This window comes from Pseudoliparis swirei, chromosome 16 (assembly GCF_029220125.1).
Source record: "Pseudoliparis swirei isolate HS2019 ecotype Mariana Trench chromosome 16, NWPU_hadal_v1, whole genome shotgun sequence".
Classification (NCBI taxonomy): domain Eukaryota; kingdom Metazoa; phylum Chordata; class Actinopteri; order Perciformes; family Liparidae; genus Pseudoliparis; species Pseudoliparis swirei.
The window spans coordinates 17,803,587-17,828,140 of record NC_079403.1 but is presented as its reverse complement, the minus strand read 5'-3'; the positions used below and the strand labels follow the sequence as shown (position 1 = coordinate 17,828,140).

The 24,554-nt window shown below is 44.6% G+C and overlaps 1 protein-coding gene across 4 annotated transcripts in view; it reads left to right on the top strand.

The window, feature by feature from the left end:
• The window catches only part of ccny (cyclin Y), a 43,255-nt gene that overhangs the window by 14,924 nt on the left and 3,777 nt on the right, over positions 1-24,554 (top strand). The window contains exons 2-9 of one of the 4 annotated variants that reach the window (XM_056433413.1): positions 16,636-16,710; positions 18,671-18,691; positions 19,680-19,714; positions 19,809-19,832; positions 20,431-20,531; positions 20,648-20,683; positions 21,109-21,166; positions 21,363-21,482. In XM_056433413.1, the coding sequence (XP_056289388.1) occupies positions 16,636-16,710; positions 18,671-18,691; positions 19,680-19,714; positions 19,809-19,832; positions 20,431-20,531; positions 20,648-20,683; positions 21,109-21,166; positions 21,363-21,482 (470 nt within the window). The remainder of the gene's footprint in view (positions 1-16,635; positions 16,711-18,670; positions 18,692-19,679; positions 19,715-19,808; positions 19,833-20,430; positions 20,532-20,647; positions 20,684-21,108; positions 21,167-21,362; positions 21,483-24,554) is intronic. The other 3 variants (XM_056433415.1, XM_056433414.1, XM_056433416.1) reach the window with 3 other exon arrangements.

Here is a 24,554-nt window from a genome sequence, read left to right as displayed (position 1 = left end):
GTTATGAAGCATAGGGTAATGTTTACTCTATATGTCAATTGCAAGAAGTATTGTTATGTATGTGCATGGAGTGAATGTTAGTTTAGTATTCATAATATATATATGGGACAGTGAGAGAGGGCACAGATATTCTTTTATTATTATTTGTAATATAATGATGAATAATGTGTGACCTTTCCTGTAGCATGGACATTTTTCACTCAGTTTCCTTCACATTTCTGTGAGAATGTGGAAATACAGAGAAACAAGAACGCCTTTCATTTCTGTTTGATGTGATTCTGTGATTGAATTATGCTAAAGTCATCAGAAAAGGAATATGTTTTCTGTGTAGTTGAAGTGAAATTTCCCAGAATCATTCCCCCTCCATCCCTTTGTCCCTGTTGGCTTTTCCTTGATAGACGCTTGGTTCTTTCCCACCCAATGGGTTTGGTAGATGCTGTCTCTCTGTCTGTGAGCGATAGCTAAAAGGAGGCATTCATCTTTCCATCACTTGGTATCCTATTCATTTCCGTCTCTCTATTAACCTCTAACCCTGCCTCTCTTTTGAGTTGCTGAAACTGGAATTGTGTCCGTTCAGAGTTCAGCATACGACTCCAACGATGTGCGTATAGTGGCAGGGATTGAGGTGGTAGTTTATTTGATTCATCTTTTCATGCAGAAGAAATGTCCCTGATTAAAACCTGTGGAATGTGAGCAGATCTGATCTTGCTATTAAGTGGTTTTGCCACATAAAAGAATCTTATCAGTGCAGCTTCAATTCTGGCCCGCTCCCTCTTATCTCCCTCTGTTCAAATGTAAACCCAGCGGCTGTGTTGTTAAGTGGTATATCGGTGAACGCCGTAACGCAGATAGCAAACTTTCCCAGAGGTGCCAAGTGTTTTGTTATCCGGAGGTGGGAACCATTTAAAGAGGACCACAACGCACTGACGGCGGCGATGAATGACGCCCCTCATTGGCGCACGGCAGTTGGCGCTCATGAAATGTCAATGGTGTTGACATTTCATGATAGTTACGTGAGGATAACTTAAATATCCAGGCGACATTGGTGTGTAATGCAGACAACCCTTAACACTTACCTCTTGAATTATTTATATGATATTAATGAAGGTTTATCTCATGGCAAATTGGCGTCATGTGATCCTTTTCATGGAATACTGTACATATCACTGAGTTTTTAGGACTTAAAAAATACTAGAATTGCTTCATTATTTATTCATTTGATAAACGATCCTCCTATGAGGTAAACAAATCGCTTTGATTTTTTATTCCTTGCAGAAAAAACAGCTCGGGCCTCATTTGACGCTCCCAAAAATCGACCCGAGGGCAGAGGAGAGGCGTCTGTGACAAACTCAAAAGGCTTTTTGGTGTGCGGTCGGCCATTGAAATCAATCGGTGCGCTTCGGAAAGGCGCGCAGCCGATGCTTTGAGTGCGTTGGTGCCACAGGGTGAAGATCTGCTCTCTGCCTCACGGTGCCAGCCTGTACCTGACTTAGTCACAATGCGCCCATGCTTCCTGTCCTCTTGATGCATTACTGCCCTTCATTCTCACATTACAACACACACACACACACACACACACACCAGTGCTATTAGGGCCAACTCCCAGTATCAGGTGGCGCAGCAGTCATACGGTTGGAGCTGACAGAAGTACTGGATGAAAACTGTGCTTTGCTGCTCGAAACTTTAATCGAGAAGCTATTTTACACCAGAAGAGGGGCGAGATCCGAGGTGTGACCGAGACATAAAGCGATACAGTTAGCGAATGGAGGAGAGCTTAAATTGTTGAACAGTACATCTGCACAATAACAACAGTGGTCCTCGATGCAACCTGCTTTTGTGATACGTTGTTATTACCTTCGCATTGAAAATGCGGAAGGTAATGTTTTGATCGCCGTGTATTTATTTATATTTATTTGTATGCGTGTTCATCGCATAACTCAAAAAGTATTAAACCAAATCGCATGAAATTTGGTGGGATGATTGGTTATTATCCGGGGACCATTTGTTTAGATTTTGGGGATCGATCGGGTCAAAGGTCAAGGTCATGAAAAGGTCAACATCTTCTTTTTACCATAACACGGTCAATTTCTATCCAATTGGCATGCAACTAATGCCAACATGTTCATAATTCAATGCCCAATCTTGTGATATGCGAAGGTATGCGCTCTACCGAGTGCCCATTCTAGTTGTTATGCTGCTTTTCGAAGGACAGCTTGACTTAACTTTCCTTAGATTACAATGAAGTCTGATTTTCCCAGCTGCTCCTGAACGCATCATCTCACTCTTCCGGTAAGCTTTGGTTGCCAGCTCAACAGCGAGCATGACTTCTTCTTCTCTCCCTCCCGCTCCCTCTTGCTCAGTGTGTCTCATGTATAGTTATCCCCCTGCCTCCCTTAATGATAACGATACATGCAACAAGTGTAGTTTATTTGCTAGGTTGGAGGCAGGTCTAAGTGGGTTAGATGCACGGCTCCGCGCTATCGAAGCTCAGACAGCTATGCTAGTTAGCCCGCCCTCACCCGTAGTCGGGCGGAGCTACAGTCAGCTGTTAGCTGTGCCCGCGGTAACCGTGCAGCCGGATGGTTGGGTAACTGTTCGCAGGAGTCGTAAGTCTACACAGAAGCCCGCTGTGCACCAACCACTTCACGTTTCGAACCAGTTTTCCTGCTCAGCGACACACCCGCTGAGGAACACACCCTGGTTATCGGGAGCTCTATAGTCAGGAACGTGAAAATAGCGGCCACGGACCAGAGTCGTGTGCCACCCGGGGCCAGAGCGGGCGACGTGGAGTCTTGTTTGAAGCTGCTGGCTAAGGATAAGCGGAGATACAGTCAGATTGTAATACACGCGGTGGTAATGACGCCGAGCCCGCCGCTCGGAACTCACTAAAATTAATGTGGAATCGGTGTGTGCTTTATGCCAAGACGTTGTCGGACACCGTAATTTTCTCTGGCCCTCTCCCAAATTTGCAGACAGACGAATTGTATAGCCGAATGTCGTCTTTCAACCGCTGGCTGTCGAGGTGGTGCCCAGCGAATAATGTGGGCTACGAGACAACTGGAAGACTTTCTGGGAAAACCTGATCTGATGAGGAGAGACGTCATTCATCCCACGTTGGACGGAGCGCGTCTCATTTCTGCGAATATGACCAAGTTGATCACGGACTTAATCTATGACAACCCAGGGTTCAGATCAGGAACCGGGAGCAGAGTTGTAGTTTAACACCCTTCTCTGCTCTTCCATTCGAGCAGTTACCCACCCTTGACTTTAGAGTAGAGACTGTGTCTGTCCCACGGCCACTTCAATTAAATAAATCAAAAGTAAGCAGAAGAGGAGTCGTACACAATAACCTTATACAAGTTAACACAATTATTTCAGCAGTGCAACAAAATAGGTCTATTAAATGTGGTCTCCTAAATATTCGATCTCTGTCATCTAAAGCTGTGTTACTGAATGATTTAATATCAGATAATCACATTGATTTATGTTGCCTAACTGAAACCTGGCTGAGCCATGAAGAATATGTCTGCCTGAATGAATCGACTCCTCCAAGTCATATTAATACTCACATTCCTCGAGGCACCGGTCGAGGAGGTGGAGTAGCAGCCATCTTTGAATCGAGCCTATTAATTAATCCTCAACCAAAATTACACTACACCTCATTTGAAAGCCTTGTTCTTAGTCTTTCACATCCAACCTGGAAAACACTACAGCCAATTCGATTTGTGATTCTGTACCGGCCACCAGGTCCATATTCAGAGTTTATATAGATAGATAGATAGATAGATATATACTTTATTAATCCCCAAGGGGAAATTTGTCGAGTCAGTAGCAGCAACACAAGAATAAAAAAACAAAACACAAAATATAAGAAGGGTTAGGGTGATCTGGCAAGAGGTGAACTGTTGTAGAGCCTCATAGCCGTCGGCAGGAATGTTCTCCTGTATCTCTCCTTGTGGCAGCGGAGCGTGAGGAGACGTCTGGAGAAAGTACTCCTCTGTCCCTGTAGGAGGTGGTGGAGAGGGTGGTCCGGGTTGTCCAATATGGACACCAGTTTCTTCAACGACCTCCTCTCCACCACCTGTTCCAGGTGCTCCAGCTGGCAGCCGATGATGGAGCCAGCCTTCCTAACCAGTTTGTTAAGACGGCTGGTGTCACCGGCTCGATGCTGCTGCCCCAGCAGACAATGGCAAAGTGCAGCACACTGGCGACAACCGACTGGTAGAATAACTCCAGCATCTTGCTGCACACGTTGAAGGATCGAAGCTTTCTCAGGAAAAGAGCGACTCATCCCCTTCTTGTACACAGCGTTGATGTTGGCCTTCCAGTTCAGTCGGCTGTCGATGGAGACGCCCAGGTACTTGTACTCCTCCACCATGTCCACGTCCACTCCCAGGACACTCAGAGGTGTAGGAGCTGTCGCCTTCCTCCTGAAGTCCACCACCATCTCTCTGGTCTTGGCCACGTTCAGCCGCAGGTGGTTCTCATCGCCCACTTTACAAAGTCACTCACCACTGCCCTGTACTCCTCCTCCCGTCCATCCCTAATACACCCGACCACTGCAGAATCATCAGAGTACTTCTGCAGATGGCATGACTCCGTGTTGTACTGGAAGTCACTGGTGTACAGGGTGAAGAGGAAGGGAGACAGAACAGTTCCCTGTGGGGCTCCAACATCACTGACCACCGTTCCAGACAGCACACGGCCCATTCTGACAAACTGTGGTCTGCCTGTGAGGTAGTCAGTGATCCAGGAGATGGTGGACGCGTCCACACCGGCCACCCGCAGCTTCTCACTCAGCAGCAGTGGCTGGATGGTGTTAAATGCACTGGAGAAGTCAAAGAAAGTATATATCTGAATTCTCAGAATTTATATCAAGTTTGGTTCTTAAAACCGATAAAGTTATTATTGTTGGAGATTTTAATATCCATGTGGATGTTGATAATGATTGCCTTAGTGCTGCATTCATCTCCTTGTTGGACTCGATTGGCTTCTGTCAGAGAGTACAGCAACCCACTCACAGCTTTGGCCACACGCTTGATCTTGTTCTTACTTATGGCGTTGACATTGAGCATTTGAACGTCTTCCCACAGAATCCTCTTCTGTCAGACCACAACCTCATAACTTTTGAATTTATACTACCGGAGTGTACTCCGTTAGTCAAAAGTTTCTACACTAGATGTCTAACTGATAGTGCTGTAGCTAAATTTAAAGAAGCGATTCCTTCTGTATTTGATTCGATACCACGTCTCAATATAACAGAGGACTCCTGGTCTAACTTTAGTCCGTCCCAGATTGATCATCTTGTTGACAGTGCCATAGGCTCTCTGAGAATGACACTGGACTCGATAGCCCCTCTGAAGAAGAAGACAGTGAGGAAGAGGAGCTTTGCTCCCTGGTATAACCCTCAGACCCGCAAACTGAAGCAAACGTCACGAAAGCTTGAACGCATATGGCGTTCAACTAATCTCCAAGAATCCCGCTTAGTTTGGCGAGATAGTCTTAAAACATATAAGAAGGCCCTCCGTAATGCCAGAGCAGCCTATTACTCATCCATAATAGAAAAATAAAACAACCCCAGGTTTCTCTTCAGCACTGTAGCCAGGCTGACAGAGAGTCACAGCTCTGTGGAGCCGAGCATTCCTATAAACCTTAGTGGTAATGACTTTATGAACTTCTTTAATGAAAAGATTTTAACTATTAGGGACAAGATTAATAATCTCTTGCCCATAACCAGTGCCAATCTGTCCTCAAGTGGAATGGCCTTGGAAACCGCTGTATGCCCTGGTGTATATTTGGAGGGATTTTCTCCTATCAACCGTGACCAATTATTTTCAACGGTTTCTACTTGAACACGTCTACCTGTCTCTTGGACCCCATCCCGACGAGGCTGCTTAAAGACGTTTTGCCTTTAATTGGCGGCTCTCTATTAGATATTATCAATGTGTCTCTGCTAACAGGCCACGTACCACACTCCTTCAAGGTGGCTGTTATTAAACCTCTCCTGAAGAAGCCCACTCTGGATCCAGAGGTATTGGCTAACTACAGACCGATCTCTAACCTCCCTTCCTCTCCAAGATCCTTGAGAAAGTGGTCGCAAATCAGTTGTGCGACTTTCTACATCATAATAGTTTATTTGAGAAATTTCAATCAGGATTTAGAAAACACCACAGCACCGAGACGGCACTGGTGAAAATTACAAATGACCTCTTAATGGCAGCAGATAAAGGACTCCTCTCTGTCCTGGTCTTGTTAGACCTTAGTGCTGCATTCGACACCATTGACCATGACATCCTGTTACAGAGACTGGAGCAGTCGATTGGCATTTCAGGCACGGCACTAATTTGGTTTAAATCCTATTTATCAGATCGATCTCAGTTTGTATTTGTAAACGATGACGCCGATAACCACCAACGTTAATCACGGAGTTCCACAAGGTTCTGTGCTTGGACCAATTTTATTTACCTTATACATGCTTCCTTTGGGCAATATTATCAGGAAACACTCCATAAACTTTCATTGTTATGCAGATGACACTCAACTATATTTATCGATAAAACCAGAGGAGAGCAACCAACTCTGTAAAATTCAAGCATGTCTTAAAGACATAAAAACATGGATGACCTGCAACTTCTTGATGTTAAACTCAGACAAAACCGAAGTAATTTTAATCGGCCCTGAGCACCTCAGAGATCAATTATCTGGTGATGTGGATTCTGTAGACGGCATTGCCCTGGCATCCAACACCACTGTAAAGAATCTTGGCGTTATCTTTGATCGGGACTTGTCCTTTAACTCCCACGTAAAGCAAATCTCAAGGACTGCATTCTTTCATCTACGTAATATTTCAAAAATCAGGCACATCTTGTCTCAAAAAGATGCAGAAAAATTGGTTCACGCGTTCGTTACTTCGAGACTGGATTACTGCAACTCCTTATTATCAGGCTGCTCTAATAAATCTCTTAGGTCCCTCCAATTGATCCAGAATGCTGCAGCTCGTGTTCTCACTAAAACTAAGAAAAGAGATCACATCACTCCTGCACTAGCTGCTCTGCACTGGCTCCCAGTAAAATCAAGAATCACTTTTAAAATTCTTCTCTTAACCTACAAAGCCTTGATTGGTGATGCTCCATCATATCTTAAGGAGCTTGTCGTACCATATTGCCCCACTAGAGAGCTACGCTCACTAAATGCGGGACTACTTGTAGTTCCTAGAGTCTTAAAAAGTAGAATGGGAGCCAGAGCCTTTAGTTATCAAGCTCCTCTTTTATGGAACCAGCTTCCAATTTCAGTCCGGGAGGCAGACACAGTCACCTCGTTTAAGAGTAGACTTAAGACCTTCCTCTTTGACAGAGTTTATAGTTAGGGCTGAATCAGGTTTGCCCTGGTCCAGCCCCTTGATATGCTGCTATAGGCTTATAGCTGCCGGGGACGTTTAGGATGCACTGAGTACCTATCTCCTCTTTTTCTCTCCTTAAGGATGAATTTTCATCTCTCAATCACACGTTACTAACTCTGCTTTCTCCCGGAAGTCCTTTTGACTTTACGTCTCATGGGGTCATCGGACCCTATGAGACGGCATAGATCCTATCTGCCTGATGGATCGTCTGGGTCGTGGAATTCCTGCTCATGACTACGCCACTGTCCTGTTGAGACTCCGCCCTCCTCCTCCCCACCGCCATCTGCCTGATGGATCGTGGAGGTCTCCATCGTGGAATATGCCTACTATGAACTATTCATACACTCTGTCATATTCATTGAATGTATTTTAACTCTAAATCTGTCCTTCTGTACACATTACATCTATTGCATCTGTCCATCCTGGAGAGGGATCCTCCTCTGTTGCTCTCCTCCAGGTTTCTTCCCTTTTTTTCCCCCTGAAGGGTTATTTGGGAGTTTTTCCTGGTCCGATGTGAGGTTTTGGGGCAGGGATGTCTATGTGTACAGATTGTAAAGCACTCCGAGACAAATTTGTAATTTGTGAAATTGGGCTATACAAATAAACTGAATTGAATTGAATTGAATGACACAATAAGAAAAGTAATTCAGTAAAAGAAGCAACATCTTCTCAAAGCCTCCATCACAAGATGCGCGGCGCGCTGCTTTTCTTGGCTGTGTGGGCGAATGGTTTGATAGCAGGCTGCTGACCGCCGGGCTGGGTCATCTGGATCCCCTCAGGCTGGCACCTCAGCAAAGCAGCTGAAAACACAGCAACGGGCCTTCATGGCTGATGTTGTGACCCAAAGCCACCCTCATGACAGGCAGGCAGGCAGAGGGCCAGCAGCTAACCACACTAACCAGGGCTCCAGACTAACTTTTTTTACTAGGAGCACAGTGGCCCCTAACTTAAAATTTTAGGGGCGCAAGCAGAAAATTTAGGGGCGCACACAGGGTTTTCCTGGGTCAAAATGGGTCTTGGTGCTCCCAAAAATGTTTTTGGCTGCCGCACAAATCTATTCATGCAGGTCGAGCTATTGAGTGAGTGATCAGCAGCTGGCCGCTCTGTCCATTCACGCACCTCACAGTTGTGTATTGATCAGACAAGAAGACACGCTTATCAACTCCAGTGGTTCCCCGTCAACAATTCTCGGCTCGTGACAGAGCGATGCGCACCGACATCGAAGTTCTGCCGTGATGCGCGCACACGGTGAGCACACTCTCACCACCCCCACCCATTGATTGAATGCATTCATAGAAAGCAGTTTCTTTTAGGAAACGGAATCAAAATAAATATTACTATGCAGCACGTTCTCTTTCAATACCATCTAGGGTTTGATGATGTTATGATTAGAGATGCACCGATCAGGTTTTGGTGCCGATCACCGAAATCAGTATCTGCCGATCACCGATAATACCGATCACCGAGTCGATTGAAGCATTCTATTTATTGTGTAGCATTATTGCCTAGGACTATGAGGAAATACATATATAAAGCAACTCAAACATTAAAGAAATTACAGATTTCTTTAAACATTTAGGACTTTTACTTTGAAAATGTCCTAATTGATACATTACAATTGTTTGATTGCTACTGTAGGGGATTTCAGATATGTATGGAACACATCTGCATCATTCATTTCCTGGAACTCTTGGGGAAATCTATTTACAGGACTTTTCTTAACATACAAAAGTCTGACTAATTTTTATAAAGTCTTCTTTGGTCCAGTAAAAATGTTTTAATGTTAGCATAATTTAAGCTAAATCTCAGAAATGATCTATAAAGATACATCAGTTCATTGTTTACTTTTATATGTTCGTGTATGATTTGTCGACATCTTATTTTGATAAACGGATGTTGTTTCACGTGGTTCTTTCCGCTAACTTTGCAAAACCGGATGTTGTCACTTAGATCCTTCCGCTAACTTTATCAAAATCCTCGCGCTCCCGATCGAATGCGTTTACCGTGAGCGACAGTGTATAGGGGCAGACATGTGAGAGTCGGCTGAGTTGACCCAAAGATTCAACTCGGGGGACGGGACGCCGCTTCGGTGGTGAGGATCCTCGTGGACCTCTCACTCTGCGGCCCTCGCCTCGTTGTGTCTCCGCTGCGTGCGCCTCTTTTCACACATTAGCTTGCCAGCCTTCTGCTTGGTTTCGTCCTTTCTTCTTCTTCTGGAGTTAATGTCGGTTAGCAAACCAGTCATTCAGGCATTACCGCTAACTATAGTGGGCTGAAGTGTAGAACAAGTTTGTCAGCAACAAAAAAAAGAAATCTGCTAATTTACTGGTCGCGCATGCGCGAGTTGATCAGAATCAGAATCAGAATCAGAAACAGGTTTATTGCCAAAGAATGAATGTTTTCACAAACAAACGAGGAATTTTTTTTGGTGGAAGGTGCAACATTTGGACATGACAAACAACAATCAACGCAAGGAGGGAGGAGGAGTGGGAGGAAGAGGGAGGAGGAGGAAGAGGAAGGAGCGGGAAGAAGGAGGAGAGAGGAAGGTGGAAGAAGAGGTGGTAGTCCTGGGGGTGACAGTCAGTCAGTCCCGGGTCCATTGATGAGCCCGACCGCCGTGGGAAAAAGCTATTGGTGTGGCGGGAGGTCGTGGTCATGATGGACCACAGCCTCCTCCCCGAGGGGAGGGACTCGAACAGGGAGTGTCCAGGGTGGGAGGGGTCGGAGGCAATCTTTCTGGCCCGCTTCAGTGACCTGGAAGTGAACAGGACCTGGACGGAGGGCAGATTGCAGCCGATAACCCTCTCGGCCGAGCGGATGATGCTCTGCAGCCTGCGCTTGTCTTTGGCTGTGGCTGCAGGGTGCCAGACGGTGATGGAGGAGCAGATGATGGACTCAACGATGGCCGTGTAGAACTGTACCATCATCTTCGCTGGCAGGTTGAATTTCCTCAGCTGCCTCAGGAAGAACATCCTCTGCTGGGCCTTCTTGGAGATGGAGCCGATGTTCAGCTCCCACTTGAGGTCCTGGGAGATGATGGAGCCCAGGAAGCGGTAGGACTCCACAGCGTCGACGGAGTCACACAGGATGAGAGGGCGGGTGGGGCTGCATTCCTCCTGAAATCCACAACCATCTCCACTGTCTTCAGAGCGTTGAGCTCCAGGTTGTTCTGGCTGCACCAGGTCACCAGGTGGTCAGTCTCCCACCTGTAGGCAGTCTCGTCCCCGCCAGAGATGAGTCCAATGAGGGTGGTGTCATCCGCGAACTTTAGGAGCTTGACGGACTGGTGACTGGAGGTGCAGCTGTTGGTGTACAGGGAGAACAGCAGAGGAGAGAACACAGCCTTGGGGGGAACCCGTGCTGGTGGTCCGGGAGCCTGAGACGTGTTTCCCCAGCCTCACGTGCTGCTTCCTGTCGGTCAGGAAGTCTGTGATCCACCTGCAGGTGGAGTCGGGCACGTGCAGCTGGGAGAGCTTGTCCTGCAGCAGGGACGGGATGATGGAATTGAAGGCAGAGCTGAAGTCCACAAACAGGATCCTGGCGTAGGTTCCTCGGGAGTCCAGATGCTGGAGGATGTAGTGAAGGGCCATGTTGACTGATGAAAAATTTACTCGCACTGTGTCTAATTTTAGGCGCAAAATGCGACCATTTGGTCGCAGTCTGGAGCCCTGCTAACAAATAATCCTGTTCACAATGTAACCAAGGCGATACAAAGGGGCATCGCGTTTCTCTCGTTCTTGTCGGCGGGTGTGGCTGGTCGAGGTGCACGTCACAGGGCTTTCCGAATTCAAAATGAGGCACCTGTCACGGGTGTTTTTTTGTGGCAAAGGCTCAAGCACAAAGGCAACAGGCAGGAGTCCATGTAAGGTGAAACAAACTGCTTCTTTTACTGAGAAAAAGGTCAAACAGGAAGAAAGGCAAAGTGACACAGGTAATTTACAGGAACCAACAACAGGATTTAACGACGGGACTAAACAAGAGGAATGAACGACAACAATCTGGCAGGGGACACGGGAAAGAATGGCAGTATGTAAAAGGGGGGAAACCACAGGAGTAGGGCATGGACAATCAGAGAGACAGAGGAGTGGCTGAGGGCAGGTGAAGCATCAACAGACACAGAACTAACGGGGGGTTACAGCACCGGTGGCAACTCGGATCTACCCAACCTGGATTGGAAAGATTTCTGTGACGCAAGTGTGGCAGCTAAATATAATGCTCCAGAGGAGGACACATTTAAAATTCGTAATTTGTGAAATTGGGCTATACAAATAAACTGAATTGAATTGAATTATTTCAACCAACTTACTAAATCTTGTATTTTAATTAATTTCCAATATAAATGTTCTCCAAGAGGAGAGACAACAATGATGTAGTTGAAAGCTCGTAAGCAGTTGGGCTGGCTAGTCTTGACCGAAGAAAGATTTTTTATTTTTTATTACTGGTAGTGTTGTGCAACAATTTGAGCAACATTGCCTATACATCATAAAAACACAATTATTTTTATACTCGCACTGATAAAATTGCACCATCATTAATGGAAAATTACCAAATATATAAATGTAAGTAACCCCTTTTAATTATGAATTGTAAGTATGGACAAAGCCTTACATATTACAGGTTATTTAATGTATTTAATTTGTAAACCTGATTCAGCCCTAACTATAAGCTCTGTCAAAGAGGAAGGTCTTAAGTCTACTCTTAAACGAGGTGACTGTGTCTGCCTCCCGGACTGAAATTGGAAGCTGGTTCCATAAAAGAGGAGCTTGATAACTAAAGGCTCTGGCTCCCATTCTACTTTTTAAGACTCTAGGAACTACAAGTAGTCCCGCATTTAGTGAGCGTAGCACTCTAGTGGGGCAATATGGTACTACAAGCTCCTTAAGATATGATGGAGCATCACCAATCAAGGCTTTGTAGGTTAAGAGAAGAATTTTAAAAGTGATTCTTGATTTTACTGGGAGCCAGTGCAGAGCAGCTAGTGCAGGAGTGATGTGATCTCTTTTCTTAGTTTTAGTGAGAACATGAGCTGCAGCATTCTGGATCAACTGGAGGGACCTAAGAGATTTATTAGAGCAGCCTGATAATAAGGAGTTGCAGTAATCCAGTCTCGAAGTAACGAACGCGTGAACCAATTTTTCTGCATCTTTTTGAGACAAGATGTGCCTGATTTTTGAAATATTACGTAGATGAAAGAATGCAGTCCTTGAGATTTGCTTTACGTGGGAGTTAAAGGACAAGTCCCGATCAAAGATAACGCCAAGATTCTTTACAGTGGTGTTCACTGGTCAGCATGTGTATGAACCCTGTTCATTGGTCAGAATGTGTATGAACCCGTCACAATCAGACTGACAGCGCTTTACTCTCCTGAGTTGGCTATTTATGGGTTAAACGCCTCATACGGTGAGGGGGCGGGGCTTATCGCCGTTGCCTTTCTCCATGGAAAAATATTTTCCGCCACGGAATAAATAACCACTTTTTCTACGTTATACTTCTTGTGGAAATGCCACACACGTCGTAGCGCCCTGGTGTCGGGGGTTCATAACGTCACCCGGAGGCGCTCACAGCTCCGTGAATGTCACTCCGACTACGTAAATGACTTCCGCATCCAGCGCCACGAGAGCAGCAGCAGCCAATTAGATTCATCAACAGCGGAGCAGCTCAGCGCTGATTGGCTCTCACAACGCAGCGTTCTGTCCTCTCCCTCCGCTCCGCTCTGGTTTCTCTTGCGCCGCTCTGCGCTCAACTCAACTTTTTTTAATACTCTGCGACTTATTGAGGGCCGTAATAATCGCGCCACACAACGAATCGATAATGAAATTCGTTGCCAAATATTTTAATAATCGATTTTATCGATTCGTTGTTGCAGCCCTACTTGTATTATAATAAGATTTTGGAAAAATCAACCAAGACACTGTTTATTGATAAAATGACTAGATGGTGTTCTAAAAATTAAAGTACGTCTTCACATCGATGCATAGATCATTAAAGAAATACCTAAAGCGGCCGCACTCGATTTGCAACCATGACAACCACAGCCTGCAGCGGACGTTATACTTCACGCCCGACTGTGCAAGCTCAAGTGTGTTCACACACTCCAGTATGTGCCCGTCGCTCAAAACAAAGGCTGATGCTGTTTTGAAGAGAGATGGCGCGATGGGAATCCACCGAAACCACGTTGAATAATTTGCCTTTTAAAAAGGTTGACAAAGAAAGCCTAGCTAACAACACTGATGATGGCAGAGCTCTCGTCCCTGATGAACCACACCTCCCACCCCATGCAGGACACTCGCGCTCATTCAGCCACCGGCTGATTCATCCCCGGTGTCTGAGGGAGAGGAACCACAAGTCCTTCCTTCAGCTGCTGCACAACAAACTGCAGTAGACCACTAGTAGACCACTAAAACACACTCAATACTTTCATCCTGGACACTTTAACCTTCTGACAATACACTTTAATCACTATCTTGTATATATATTTTGTATTCCTCTGTATATTTAATATTATTTTGTATTTTATTTGTTTATCTTTTACTAATGCTCTAATGTGCACCCGCTGCTGTGATCCGGCAATTTCCCCACTGTGGGACTAATGAATGATAATCTAATCTAAAAGAAACACAGTGGAGCATTATTCCTCACTGCTAATTGGAATGGATCAGAGGAGAGCTCTGGGAAGAGGGGCTACTTCAGTGGCTGTCTTCTTTCGGTTCCAGCTTCCATCTTTACTTCGGCGTGCTTGTGGGTTTTCTGCATAAATAGTGCTAACACATGTGGCTTAAGTCCACTCATTGACCCATTCCCTCCACTCTTTGTTGAGAACAATGTGCAACCTTCACCCCCGACTTAATTTCCCCTCCGCTTCCTGAAACGCAGGAAGTTGGGTGCTTTCGTCTCCCCCAGTTTGGAGAACACTGGGCAGGGTGGAACCACAGCAAAGGTCACTGACACAGCGACAGCAAAGCAGAAGGACACTCCCCTGTTTCTCCCCCACAGGCAGCTTCCTGTGTTACAAATGTGACATCACCGGTAGATTACAAACGAAACAACAGTTTTACTCTCTAAATTATTTTTGTGAAGGTATAAACGTATTTTTTATCTCGCCAAAACAAACATCTGTGTTGAAGTTATTTGTAATAGATTAACATGCGAGTGTGCACACTGGAAGAGTGCATCATTAATCCACCTTCAGCTCTCCTTCATGGCTCTTTGCTTCTTCCCACACACACTTTAGTCAGCACAGTGGGTCACGTCTTCCTTCATCGTGTGTGTGTGTGTGTGTGTGTCCTTTGAGGCTCCTCAAGTGGTTCTCAAACACAAAACAGACAGTAGTTCAAAGTAGTTTGGACACAATTGTCAGGGCCAACGCCACAGGTAGCGAGGTGCAGGAGCTCAAACGCAGAGGAATCGAGAGGACTCAATGTAGATGAACAAAAAACACTTTACTGAAGCCAAAAGGGTAACAAAAAACACAAGGTCCAAAAGGCGCAGGCAGGATCAGGTACGAAAGACAGGACGACGGGAAAAAGACAACAATCCAGCAACAGACAAGGGAAAGAGTGGCACAATATATAGGAGGATATAGGGGGGAAAACAGGTGTACGACATGGAAACAGGTGTACGACATGAGACATAACGAGACAGGAGAGGCTGAGGGCAGGTGCAGGCAATGAAACGATCAAGGAAACAGAGGATACATAGAACAGAACCTTACAACAATAGCGTTTGGTTGCATGTGAAACCTGCGGTGTGATCTGAGCTATGCTCTGTGGTGTGTTTTAATCCTAGATCCAAACTAGTTTTCACGTTCATTTCCACGAGGTTTTATACTGAAGCTGGTTGACCTTTTCTTCTTTTTCTCCGCTCTCATCCCTCTCTCTCTTTTCCATTTTCATGTACCCATCTCGGCTCTTCCCCTCTCATCTCTCTATTACCCTTTATCATCTCTCCAATCACTTCATTTTCACGCTCTCTTGTCCTTTTTCAACCCTCATTAACAGCACATCACTCTTCTTCCATCCCGTCGCTTCTCTTGGCATCTGTTTTCTCTTTCTCTCAATTGGTCTGTCTGGGTGTTGGTCCCTTCCTCCTTACACTTCCTGTCTCACTGACATCATCCAAGAAACCAGGAAGCCGCCGATGGGGTCACCGACTCACACAATTGTGTGTGTGTGTGTGTCGTTTATTTCAGTTTCCTCGCTAATGTTATTACAGAGTTAGTATTACAGTCGTCGATAATGATTAACCTTGACCGGTATATTATAATGATCACAACCTTATGTCAACAGCAGGATATTAAATCTCTTCATCATAAAAAATTCAAGCAACTGTGGAGATCTAGAACCAATCAGCTGTTCAAACAACCAGGGTTCTCCGTTACACTCCCACAAATGTATTCTTTTACAAGACTTGAGACATGGAGAAAACCATGAACTCGTCTATGGCATTTAGTAATTTTTAATCTGAAAATGTAATCTTGTATCTCTGAGTTTTTAAATAAAAAATGTCTGCTTAAATTAATAATAAATGCAATTTAATACAGAATTTCAGTCTGAAATGTGGTTATCCTATCGTACTTGCATGTGTTTTCATGTTTAACGCCGTTAATTGGACATCAGTTCAAATCTATTCTCTTCCACTTGTATGTCAGAAAAGACTCTGAGGACAGATGTGGTACAGACCTGCTGTCACAGTTCAGCAGCTCCGAGATCTTTCTCTCGTGATTCATTGCCCATTGGCAGGTCCTGTCTGATCTGGTGTCCGTTCCTCGGTGGTACGTGTTGTGTACCGACGCCCATCTGAAGCGAATCCATACCTCTCTGCTGTGCTTTAGCACATCGATTCACAAACCGCCTTTCAAACGGTAAACTGTTGGCCTTCAGATTGTTTTTCATTCAGTTTGGGTCGTTCCAAAAGAAGTGGTTAACCCCTGAAGCCAATCCCACACATTGAACATCCACACTGGGCTCTCTCTCTTTTTCTTTTGGTAACACACACCACGGCCTCATGTTCATGGCTTGAGATTCCTAGCATACCGATGATCCTGTTGAATGTGATTTTGTCAGAAGACATCTTGAGAATGCTCAGTTACTAAACAAACGTGCAGACTCAGAGGGAAATTAGTTGTGTGCCATACACTTATCTTTTTAATGGTATACAAATCACTTTGGAATCAAACTCTTTAAATCAAATGTGAATGCTTTAAATAGGAATGTTTTATTTCCCCCTTTTTTCTTCAGATCTGCCTATGGAGTACAATCCCTCTGATCATCCCCGGGCCAGCACCCTCTTCCTCAGCAAGTCCCAGACTGACGGTGAGCACCGGGAGCTTCTTTTGAAACCTCCACTCTGAAGTGCAGGGCCGGAAAAAAACATGTGAAGGGACTGTTGGCGAGTGGCGCGTCGAAAACTCGCGTGTTAAATGTGTCTGACTCTTTCTTTGCATCCGGCACACACAAGACCTTTTTAAAGAGGCCAGTGCAGTGTGGGGCAACGGGAAGGATTCTTTTGAGTCGTGTCATCCACAGAGTTGGAAAGAATGGCTTTTACTTTTAGTTGATTCAATTCTTAGGTACCCCTCTGATGGCTGTGTGCGTCCACTCAAAAAATAAGTGATGGATATCATTTCACACAGTTTTCAACTGCAGATCATGGAGTCGACAGTCATGTGGGCATCTCTATAAAATGCATTCGACACACTCATTTCCATCAAAGATATTTTTTTATTCCATTGCCTCGCCCCTTTACATCCCCTCTCTTCCCCTTATCTCCCTCAGGGCCCTTTTGAACATTCATGTTGGCTGTGTGTGAGTTATCAGCTGCCGTTGGTCTTCAACAACCAAGTCATTCAAAGAGCAGGGTCGCATTGAAAAGGTTCATAAAGAGTCTGAGGGAGCTCGGTGTTTGCAGAACAAGTCTCAAAGCCAGGGGTGCATCTTTTGAGTATTTATTTTAACATTAACAAGCATAACGTTTCTGGTTGCCTTAAGGCCCAGCCACGCTCACCACTCCTGACGTGTTCACGAATCACGAGGCCATAGTCCTCCTGAAAGTCCTTAGGAAGTTTGCTATGTCGCAAACCTGTAAAGGACCTATCTCACGTCTCACAAATATATATGGATATATGTGGAGATATATATATATATGTGTGTGTGTGTGTGTGTGTGGATATATATATATATATATCCACACACACAATTCAAAATAAAATAATTATATTTAAAGGATAAGGGAAAGAGCAGGGATGTCATATTTTGTTTGACTGTAAACAATAATTTACAGTGAATAATTGGAGTAAACTCATGAGCAAGAACAGCTGATGTGGTGACGTCATCAAGTCAGCTGCTGTTCCAATCGCAGAAAGACCGTCCTCTGGTCCTCCGGTCCTCCCGTCCTTTGAAATCTGGACTCTCAAGACTAAACTCCCAAGTCCAACTCCAAAAGAACACAAGTCTGTTCTCGGTGTTCTTGAATTGATAAACGCCTTGAGCTACGCGCCTCCAGTGATAGCAGCTGTTCACCAGTTCGGCGGAGTTCTACTTCCAGTTCAGACCCTTCAAAATAAGAGCTTTAACAGGGATCTCTTAGCCACGACCTCTCAAGAGAAACGTACATCTCATTCATACAATCAACACCCTTTAGTTATGATAACAATAAGACATCATACAATCAACTTTACAGTTAAAAATATAATGCAGTGACCATACTTGTCTATGCTTTATAATACATTCTTCAGAATATTCCTCATAATATCCCCTATGTAAATCATCTTTCTATATGCATTATTTTCAGACATAAGACTCATGTGCAAGTGTCCATAAAATCCACTTCAACCCAACACCATCCACGTGGCAGATTGCACATTTAAGCCTGTCTGCAAAGAATCATTTACATTTTTTAAAATCTTTAACGTTTCAAAATTCATGCGAGTCAAACAATGGCCGCCCGCTTTGTGGCAAAGGAAGGGTTTCAGATGGGAAGCCATACACAAGTACCGTTGATCAACAGCCGTTTAGCGACCATAACGGCTCCAGTGGAGATGTTTAAAGCAGCTGCCTCAGCGTCTGACTGAAGGCACACGTCAGTGTTTTGATCATCTCTCCCAGGCAGAGATAGACTGATCCTGGAGCAGCCTGGACCCCTCAGACTGATAGGAAAGCGGCGTAATCAAGTGAAATGTGATGACGTTAGTTTCTGAGATCCAGCTGAGCCACAATCTGTGAATGAATGAATAAATACCAATGCAGAGACAACTTGGACTTTGTGTGTTTTCAGTTGCTGTGCCCAACAAGAGAGGTAAGCATGTATGCGTCTGGTCTCTGTAGGCGTCTCGCACTATGCGCCCTGTGTGTTTTTGGGCTTCACTTTTCATGTGGTCTCAAGCTTTATTGTTTTTGTTGTACTTGGATCTGTCTGGTCAGCTGGAGACGTGCATCCACTGCTGGTGTGTGCATGTTTTTTTTTTTTTTAAAAGAGCACACCAACGGCGCTTAATACATCTCTTCTTCAGAGGATGTGTGAATGATTCCACCGGGAGTATGAATCTGTGACTTGACACATTATATTATCAAATGTGCCGGCGTTGATGTGTGGAGAGAAAAAACAAAAACGATGACATGATTATCTTATTATTCAGAAATCGATACAGAAATCACAGCTGTCAGGATTGTTAGCCTCACTAAAACACGGAGCAGCGCACACAGTCACATCAGAGGAGAACATCACAACACGTGTGCATTAGGGAGTGTCAGTGTCAGAAAGGTGAGAGGCAGACAGTGCCGGGGTGAGAAGCGCCAGACGGCTCACTGTGTGCATGATGCTGCGCTCTGCGATCTTGTGTGTTCTCCTACATCGCACACATATACACACCTATAGACACACACACGGATGCGCAAACGCACACAACTTCACCAGCGCCCGACGCACATCTGTGCGAGCGTGCGTTATGCCGTGCACTCAGTGAGATAATCTCTTTAATACTAACAAATCACCAAGGCCATTAAGCAGAATTAGCATCCGTCTGAACAGAGGGAAGAAAAAACCCGACAACCTCCTCCTGAAAGAAGCCGTCACTTTTTCTTTTTTCCATTTTTAGAATGCAGTTTGCTTAAACTGCCATGCTTTGTTTAATGTAGTGATGCATAATTAGGAGGAAAAATACCTCCAATGTTTTCTTAAGATACAGTGATATAGGGAACTTCTGAACCCTGGATAAATGCTGCCCCCTGTCTGTGAGAGTTGAGTACTGCACTCACACGCCTGTTCTCTCCTTTTCCCTTTTCAGTTAGAGAAAAGCGCAAGAGCCTTTACATCAACCATGTAAGTAAGATACAATGCACTGTGTATGAAACATTACTCTGTGGATATTATAATGGTGCAAATGGTAATTGTACTGTCTTGTATTTCTTGCAAGTTCACACACATTTCGGAGAACAAGGTAAAGTCCTCAAAAATGACCCTTTTTAAAATTACTTTAATCACTGTCCATCCCATCTTCAGGCTACACACGTTCCTTTTTTAGTCGTAGTCACGTGTTTGTGTGTGTGTGTGTGTGTGGGAGGGGGGGGGGCTGGAAGATGCACTTACACGTCATTATTTAGATGTAGTAACAACAACGTCATCACGATACGGTGTAGTTCATCCTTTGTCCATCACTCCTTTAGGCCCAACAGCAATTTGTAATATTTCCGTGATTAATCGGTGTGTTTATCTTGAAAATAATTGTTTTGATTTTGATCACACACAAAGAAGGAATAATCCAATTGGCATGACAAATCTCTGGTTTAGTATGTGCCAGGAGCAAATGAGCGTATTGAAAATAAAGTTCACCATTGAATGAAAGTGTTCTCTGAAGACGCACTCCACCACGAATGCCTTTCCTGCATGCAACCATGTGACGCGCTGATAGACAGACGTCATTAGTTTGTGGGCTAACGGTGCCTATTGGCTGGTCTGAGTAGGACTGGAATAGAGATTGATGTGGATGTCTATTTGGTTTGTGTTTGTGTGTGTGTGTGTGTGCGTTTGAACTCCAGCATCATCCAGGCGCAGTGAGACGGAAGTACAGCTCATGCTCCACCATATTCCTTGATGACAGTACCGTCAGTCAGCCCAACCTCAAATACACCATCAAATGGTAACAAATGTTTCTGCCTAACAGGAAATGAATTACAATCTAATGTTTAATCTCTGTCTCTTCATCATGCTTTAAGTTTGAAATTAATTGCTTTTTTTCCCTCTTCGTCTTTACAGCGTCGCCCTCGCGATATACTACCACATAAAAAACAGGTATGAACAGTGTTTTCTTTATGATACTTTTATTAGTTCCTGCATTCATCTCTACTTTTACAAAATCATGTGTCAAATATCAGCGCCACTGGACAGCAGACCAAAATAAAACGTGGCAGAAAACAAAAAGCCCCTCAAAGCTCATGTTGAAATGGCAAAATCGAGACCGTCGGTCTGATGACCGCCTCCTCCTGCGTGAGCTGGACATCCTGCTGGAGTAACGTGTGGCCTTGACCTTCTCCTTGTCTCCGTAGCGATAACTGGGAGGAATCCCGTGGCTCTTTGCGTTTTGAAGTGCGGATAAATGCCCCAAAAGGGCTTATTGAACGGGCAATCTGACATCCCAGAGGATGAAATGCCATCTGGATTTTATATTTATTATTATTTGTATTGCTTTTCCCCCCCTTATCTGTTTGTTATTCCAGGGAAGTCGACGGAAGAATGCTTGTCGACATTTTCAATGAGAAACTGCACCCGCTCACGGTAAGGCCTTTACTGAAGATTTCCATGATGTGAATGCTGTGGAGCTGTCGGGGCTCATCAGCGAGACAAACCACGCGGGCAAACACACACATGGAGCCGGCAGCTTGAGTTCCCATGCCGCTAAACAATCCCATCAAATGCCGTTGAACAGAGAGAATCTGTCGTTTTCATTTGGATTTGTTGTCTTCTGTTCTAGAAGTCTGAAATTCCTCCTGATTACGAAAAACACAACCCGGAGCAGAAGCAGATCTACCGCTTCGTCAGGACGCTGTTCAGCGCCGCACAGCTCACCGCTGAGTGCGCCATCGTCACCTTGGTAAGTGTGTGAGTGTGAGTGTGTGTGTGTGTGTGTGTGTTTCAGGGATGACACCAGGAGGAAGTGTTGCTTCCTGATTCTCTCTTTGCCCTCCGTAGTCTCGCGTGCTGTCCTCTTGCTGCTACCTTGCTCCGACTCTTCTCTCTTTCTCTCCTTTGTGCTCAGACATCATTTCTTTCTCCTGAATCCTATGAACGTATATCCCTCTGGAGATTGTGTCCACAAAAAAGTTGAAAAGTGACTCAATTCTCACAGGATGAACATGATTTGGTTTGATCCGAGCAGTGTCCTTTTCAGAATGACAACATCATGAAAACAAGGACATCTTTTCTCCCCATTCTCTCATTGCGCTCTCTTCCTCTTTGTACCTTTCGCATTTTGTTTTGTGTTCAGTAAAGTAATGAAATATCTTTATTGTGTTAAGATAACATTTCATTTTCGAGCATTGCGCTGCGGTTAATTGTTTTTATTGTATGTATAATATAAAAAGGAGAAGATCTGAGAGCTGCTAATGGATGAGAAAACACCAGACCGTCCACAATGTAGGCCAGACCCAAACAATTAGGAGCTTTACAAAACAAGTAAAAAGCCCTTCAAATCTATTCTAAAAGACACAATAGAGTGGAGCTCAAATCAGGGCAATTAGCTTTTTATTCCTTCTTTTGGTTAAAAGCCTGGCAGTACAGTTTTAATTAAGTTGAAATGTTTCAATTGGCTGTTTTACCCAAAGAAATCCAGCAAAAGTCCCTCCCTCCCCTCCCATCTGCCCAGAAACTTCTCTTTCCACACTTCGTCGATCGGGCCGACACCAATGTCCCCAGAGACGGGAATGTAAAGGGTTAATAAGGCTGGCCTGGTGGCCTTGTATTGGATTGCCCTGCTTCTTTACAGACGCACACATGTGTGTACTGCATGGGGGAGGGGGATTGTGTCAGTGATGGGAAAGCAGGAATCTGTGTTCCTGTGTCTTTGTCCATGTACAGGCGTACTCCAACAACGATGTGTCAGACTTGACTAAATCACACACACACACACTCACAGACACACACACACACTCTCACACACACACACACACACACACACTGGCACATGGCTGGACGAGTCTCCCAGAGTCAAGTCTGGCATGCTGTCAGTAATCCAACAGGGCTGTTGGCTGGTGGTTATGCGGTTAGTTCAGCTGACACAGCTAACTTTAGCCTTCCTTCCCCTCCCAATCATCACATCATTGGATAGGAGAGGGAAGGCGGAGGGGATCCAGACGACAGGGATTTTGAAAACTTCCTCTTTTGGGAAGACGTACCGTGCTCAAGATTCCCAGTAGCAGACACCATGAACGCTTTGGGACATGTGGAGCTACGGCTCAAACTCTTAACAATACCCAAGCCATTTCCAGGGGGCAAAGGTCATTAAATGGTGTGTCATACGGAAACTATTAGTCTTGAAATATTTTGCCCATTTGTAGAAACTTGACCTCCCTCCCGTCCAGACCTGCAGGTAGAGACCAGCATGTACCATAATCTCTGGCTCTGTATATTGTCAACGATCCCAGCAGGATGTGTTTTACTGGTTGTTTCAACGTGGAACACTGCATGTTGATGGCTCGAGGTTTATACTGGGCATGCTGATTAATGAGGCGTAGACGTTGTAACAACCACCGGTCAGGAATGTGGTCATTTTAGTTCTTCTCTTTTACCGAGTGAACAATCAACTGTACATCAAGCGCTTCATGCTTTGGTTTTCCATTGTTATAATTGATAGATGTGACTCATTCAGTGCAGTGTTGTTATCTATTATCAATAGAAAAATAATATTGTTTTTTCTAATCATTTGAATTGTGTGTTTTTATGCAAATCACCACCATGGATGACTTCAACAAAGTCAAATAAAATAGAGTATTGCGGGGCATCTGCGTGGGCAGCTCAGACCAGGCTGCAGAAAAGGATGAAAGTGGGTTTTTCTCCGCTCTTCGTCCTCTCTGTTTATCCAAACCACAAGGTAGCCTCTCATGTCCAGTAATTAGACGGCAATACTGATCATCTCTGCTTTCCAACAGTCTATCAGGATTCTGTTTAGGCTTTTAAGCCACATAATGCTGACAGTTGAGCCACAGTGCACATGCAGACAGAGTTATGAGTTTCGTTGAGCCCACGTATATTTCAATCTGCCATGGAAAGTACAGCATCTCTGCAGACCGGATTTATTTCCTGGTTGTCAAACTTGTGACCTGAGATGACAGATTTCAAAGCTGCAACTGGTCTGAATTCTGAAGTCTGCAGAACATTTTATTCGTGGAAATAAAATTCAATAAAAATGTAGTTCTGAGTAAACCGAGGAAGAAAATAATGTTACAAGAATAAGATTAATTGTTTGAGACCGTATGAGATCATATCTGTTCCAAAGTTAAGCAATTGACATGTTCAAAATACAAATACAAAATAATGAACTAGACTGTAGGAAACTGAAGTTACAGTATTTCATAAGAATACTAAATAAAAGTACAAAACCCATATTGAAAACTAAAAGTAAAGTGTCCATTTAAATATAAAAGAAAAGTAAAAAGCTGACTCCTTGCAGTGGATCACTGCAGCGTTGACGCACTCTCTAGCACAATGACCATCAGGGGAATGAGCCTCGGCATTACACAAGCACTCCAGCTTGGAAGAACAGGTGCCCGCCGGCTCGGTGTGCTTTGCGATCTGTCGACTGGGGGAAGTCTGGCTACCGGAAAAGAGAGAGGGAACTAGAACTGGGGAGTGAGGCAGAGAGACGGAGCGTTTCCATCCACACAGATATTTTAACGAGCGAGCTCCGGAGAGGCTGGGTCAGTTTTCTGCCACCTTGTTGTTGTTGTTGTTACCTGGAGGAGTAGTTTGAGGGAGACAAATAGTAAAGCAGCAAATTAACTCTGCAATGTCGACACTCCGAGTCGAGGCTTAAGGCGAACACGATAATACAAGCTTCTGTCTATGTTCTGAGTAAGTGTTCCTCATACGGAAGAAAAACCTCCTGGATCTCAGCCAGGTGTAGACTTTCGTTTGTTCAAAGAAGAGGAAAACATGTTGGGAGATATTA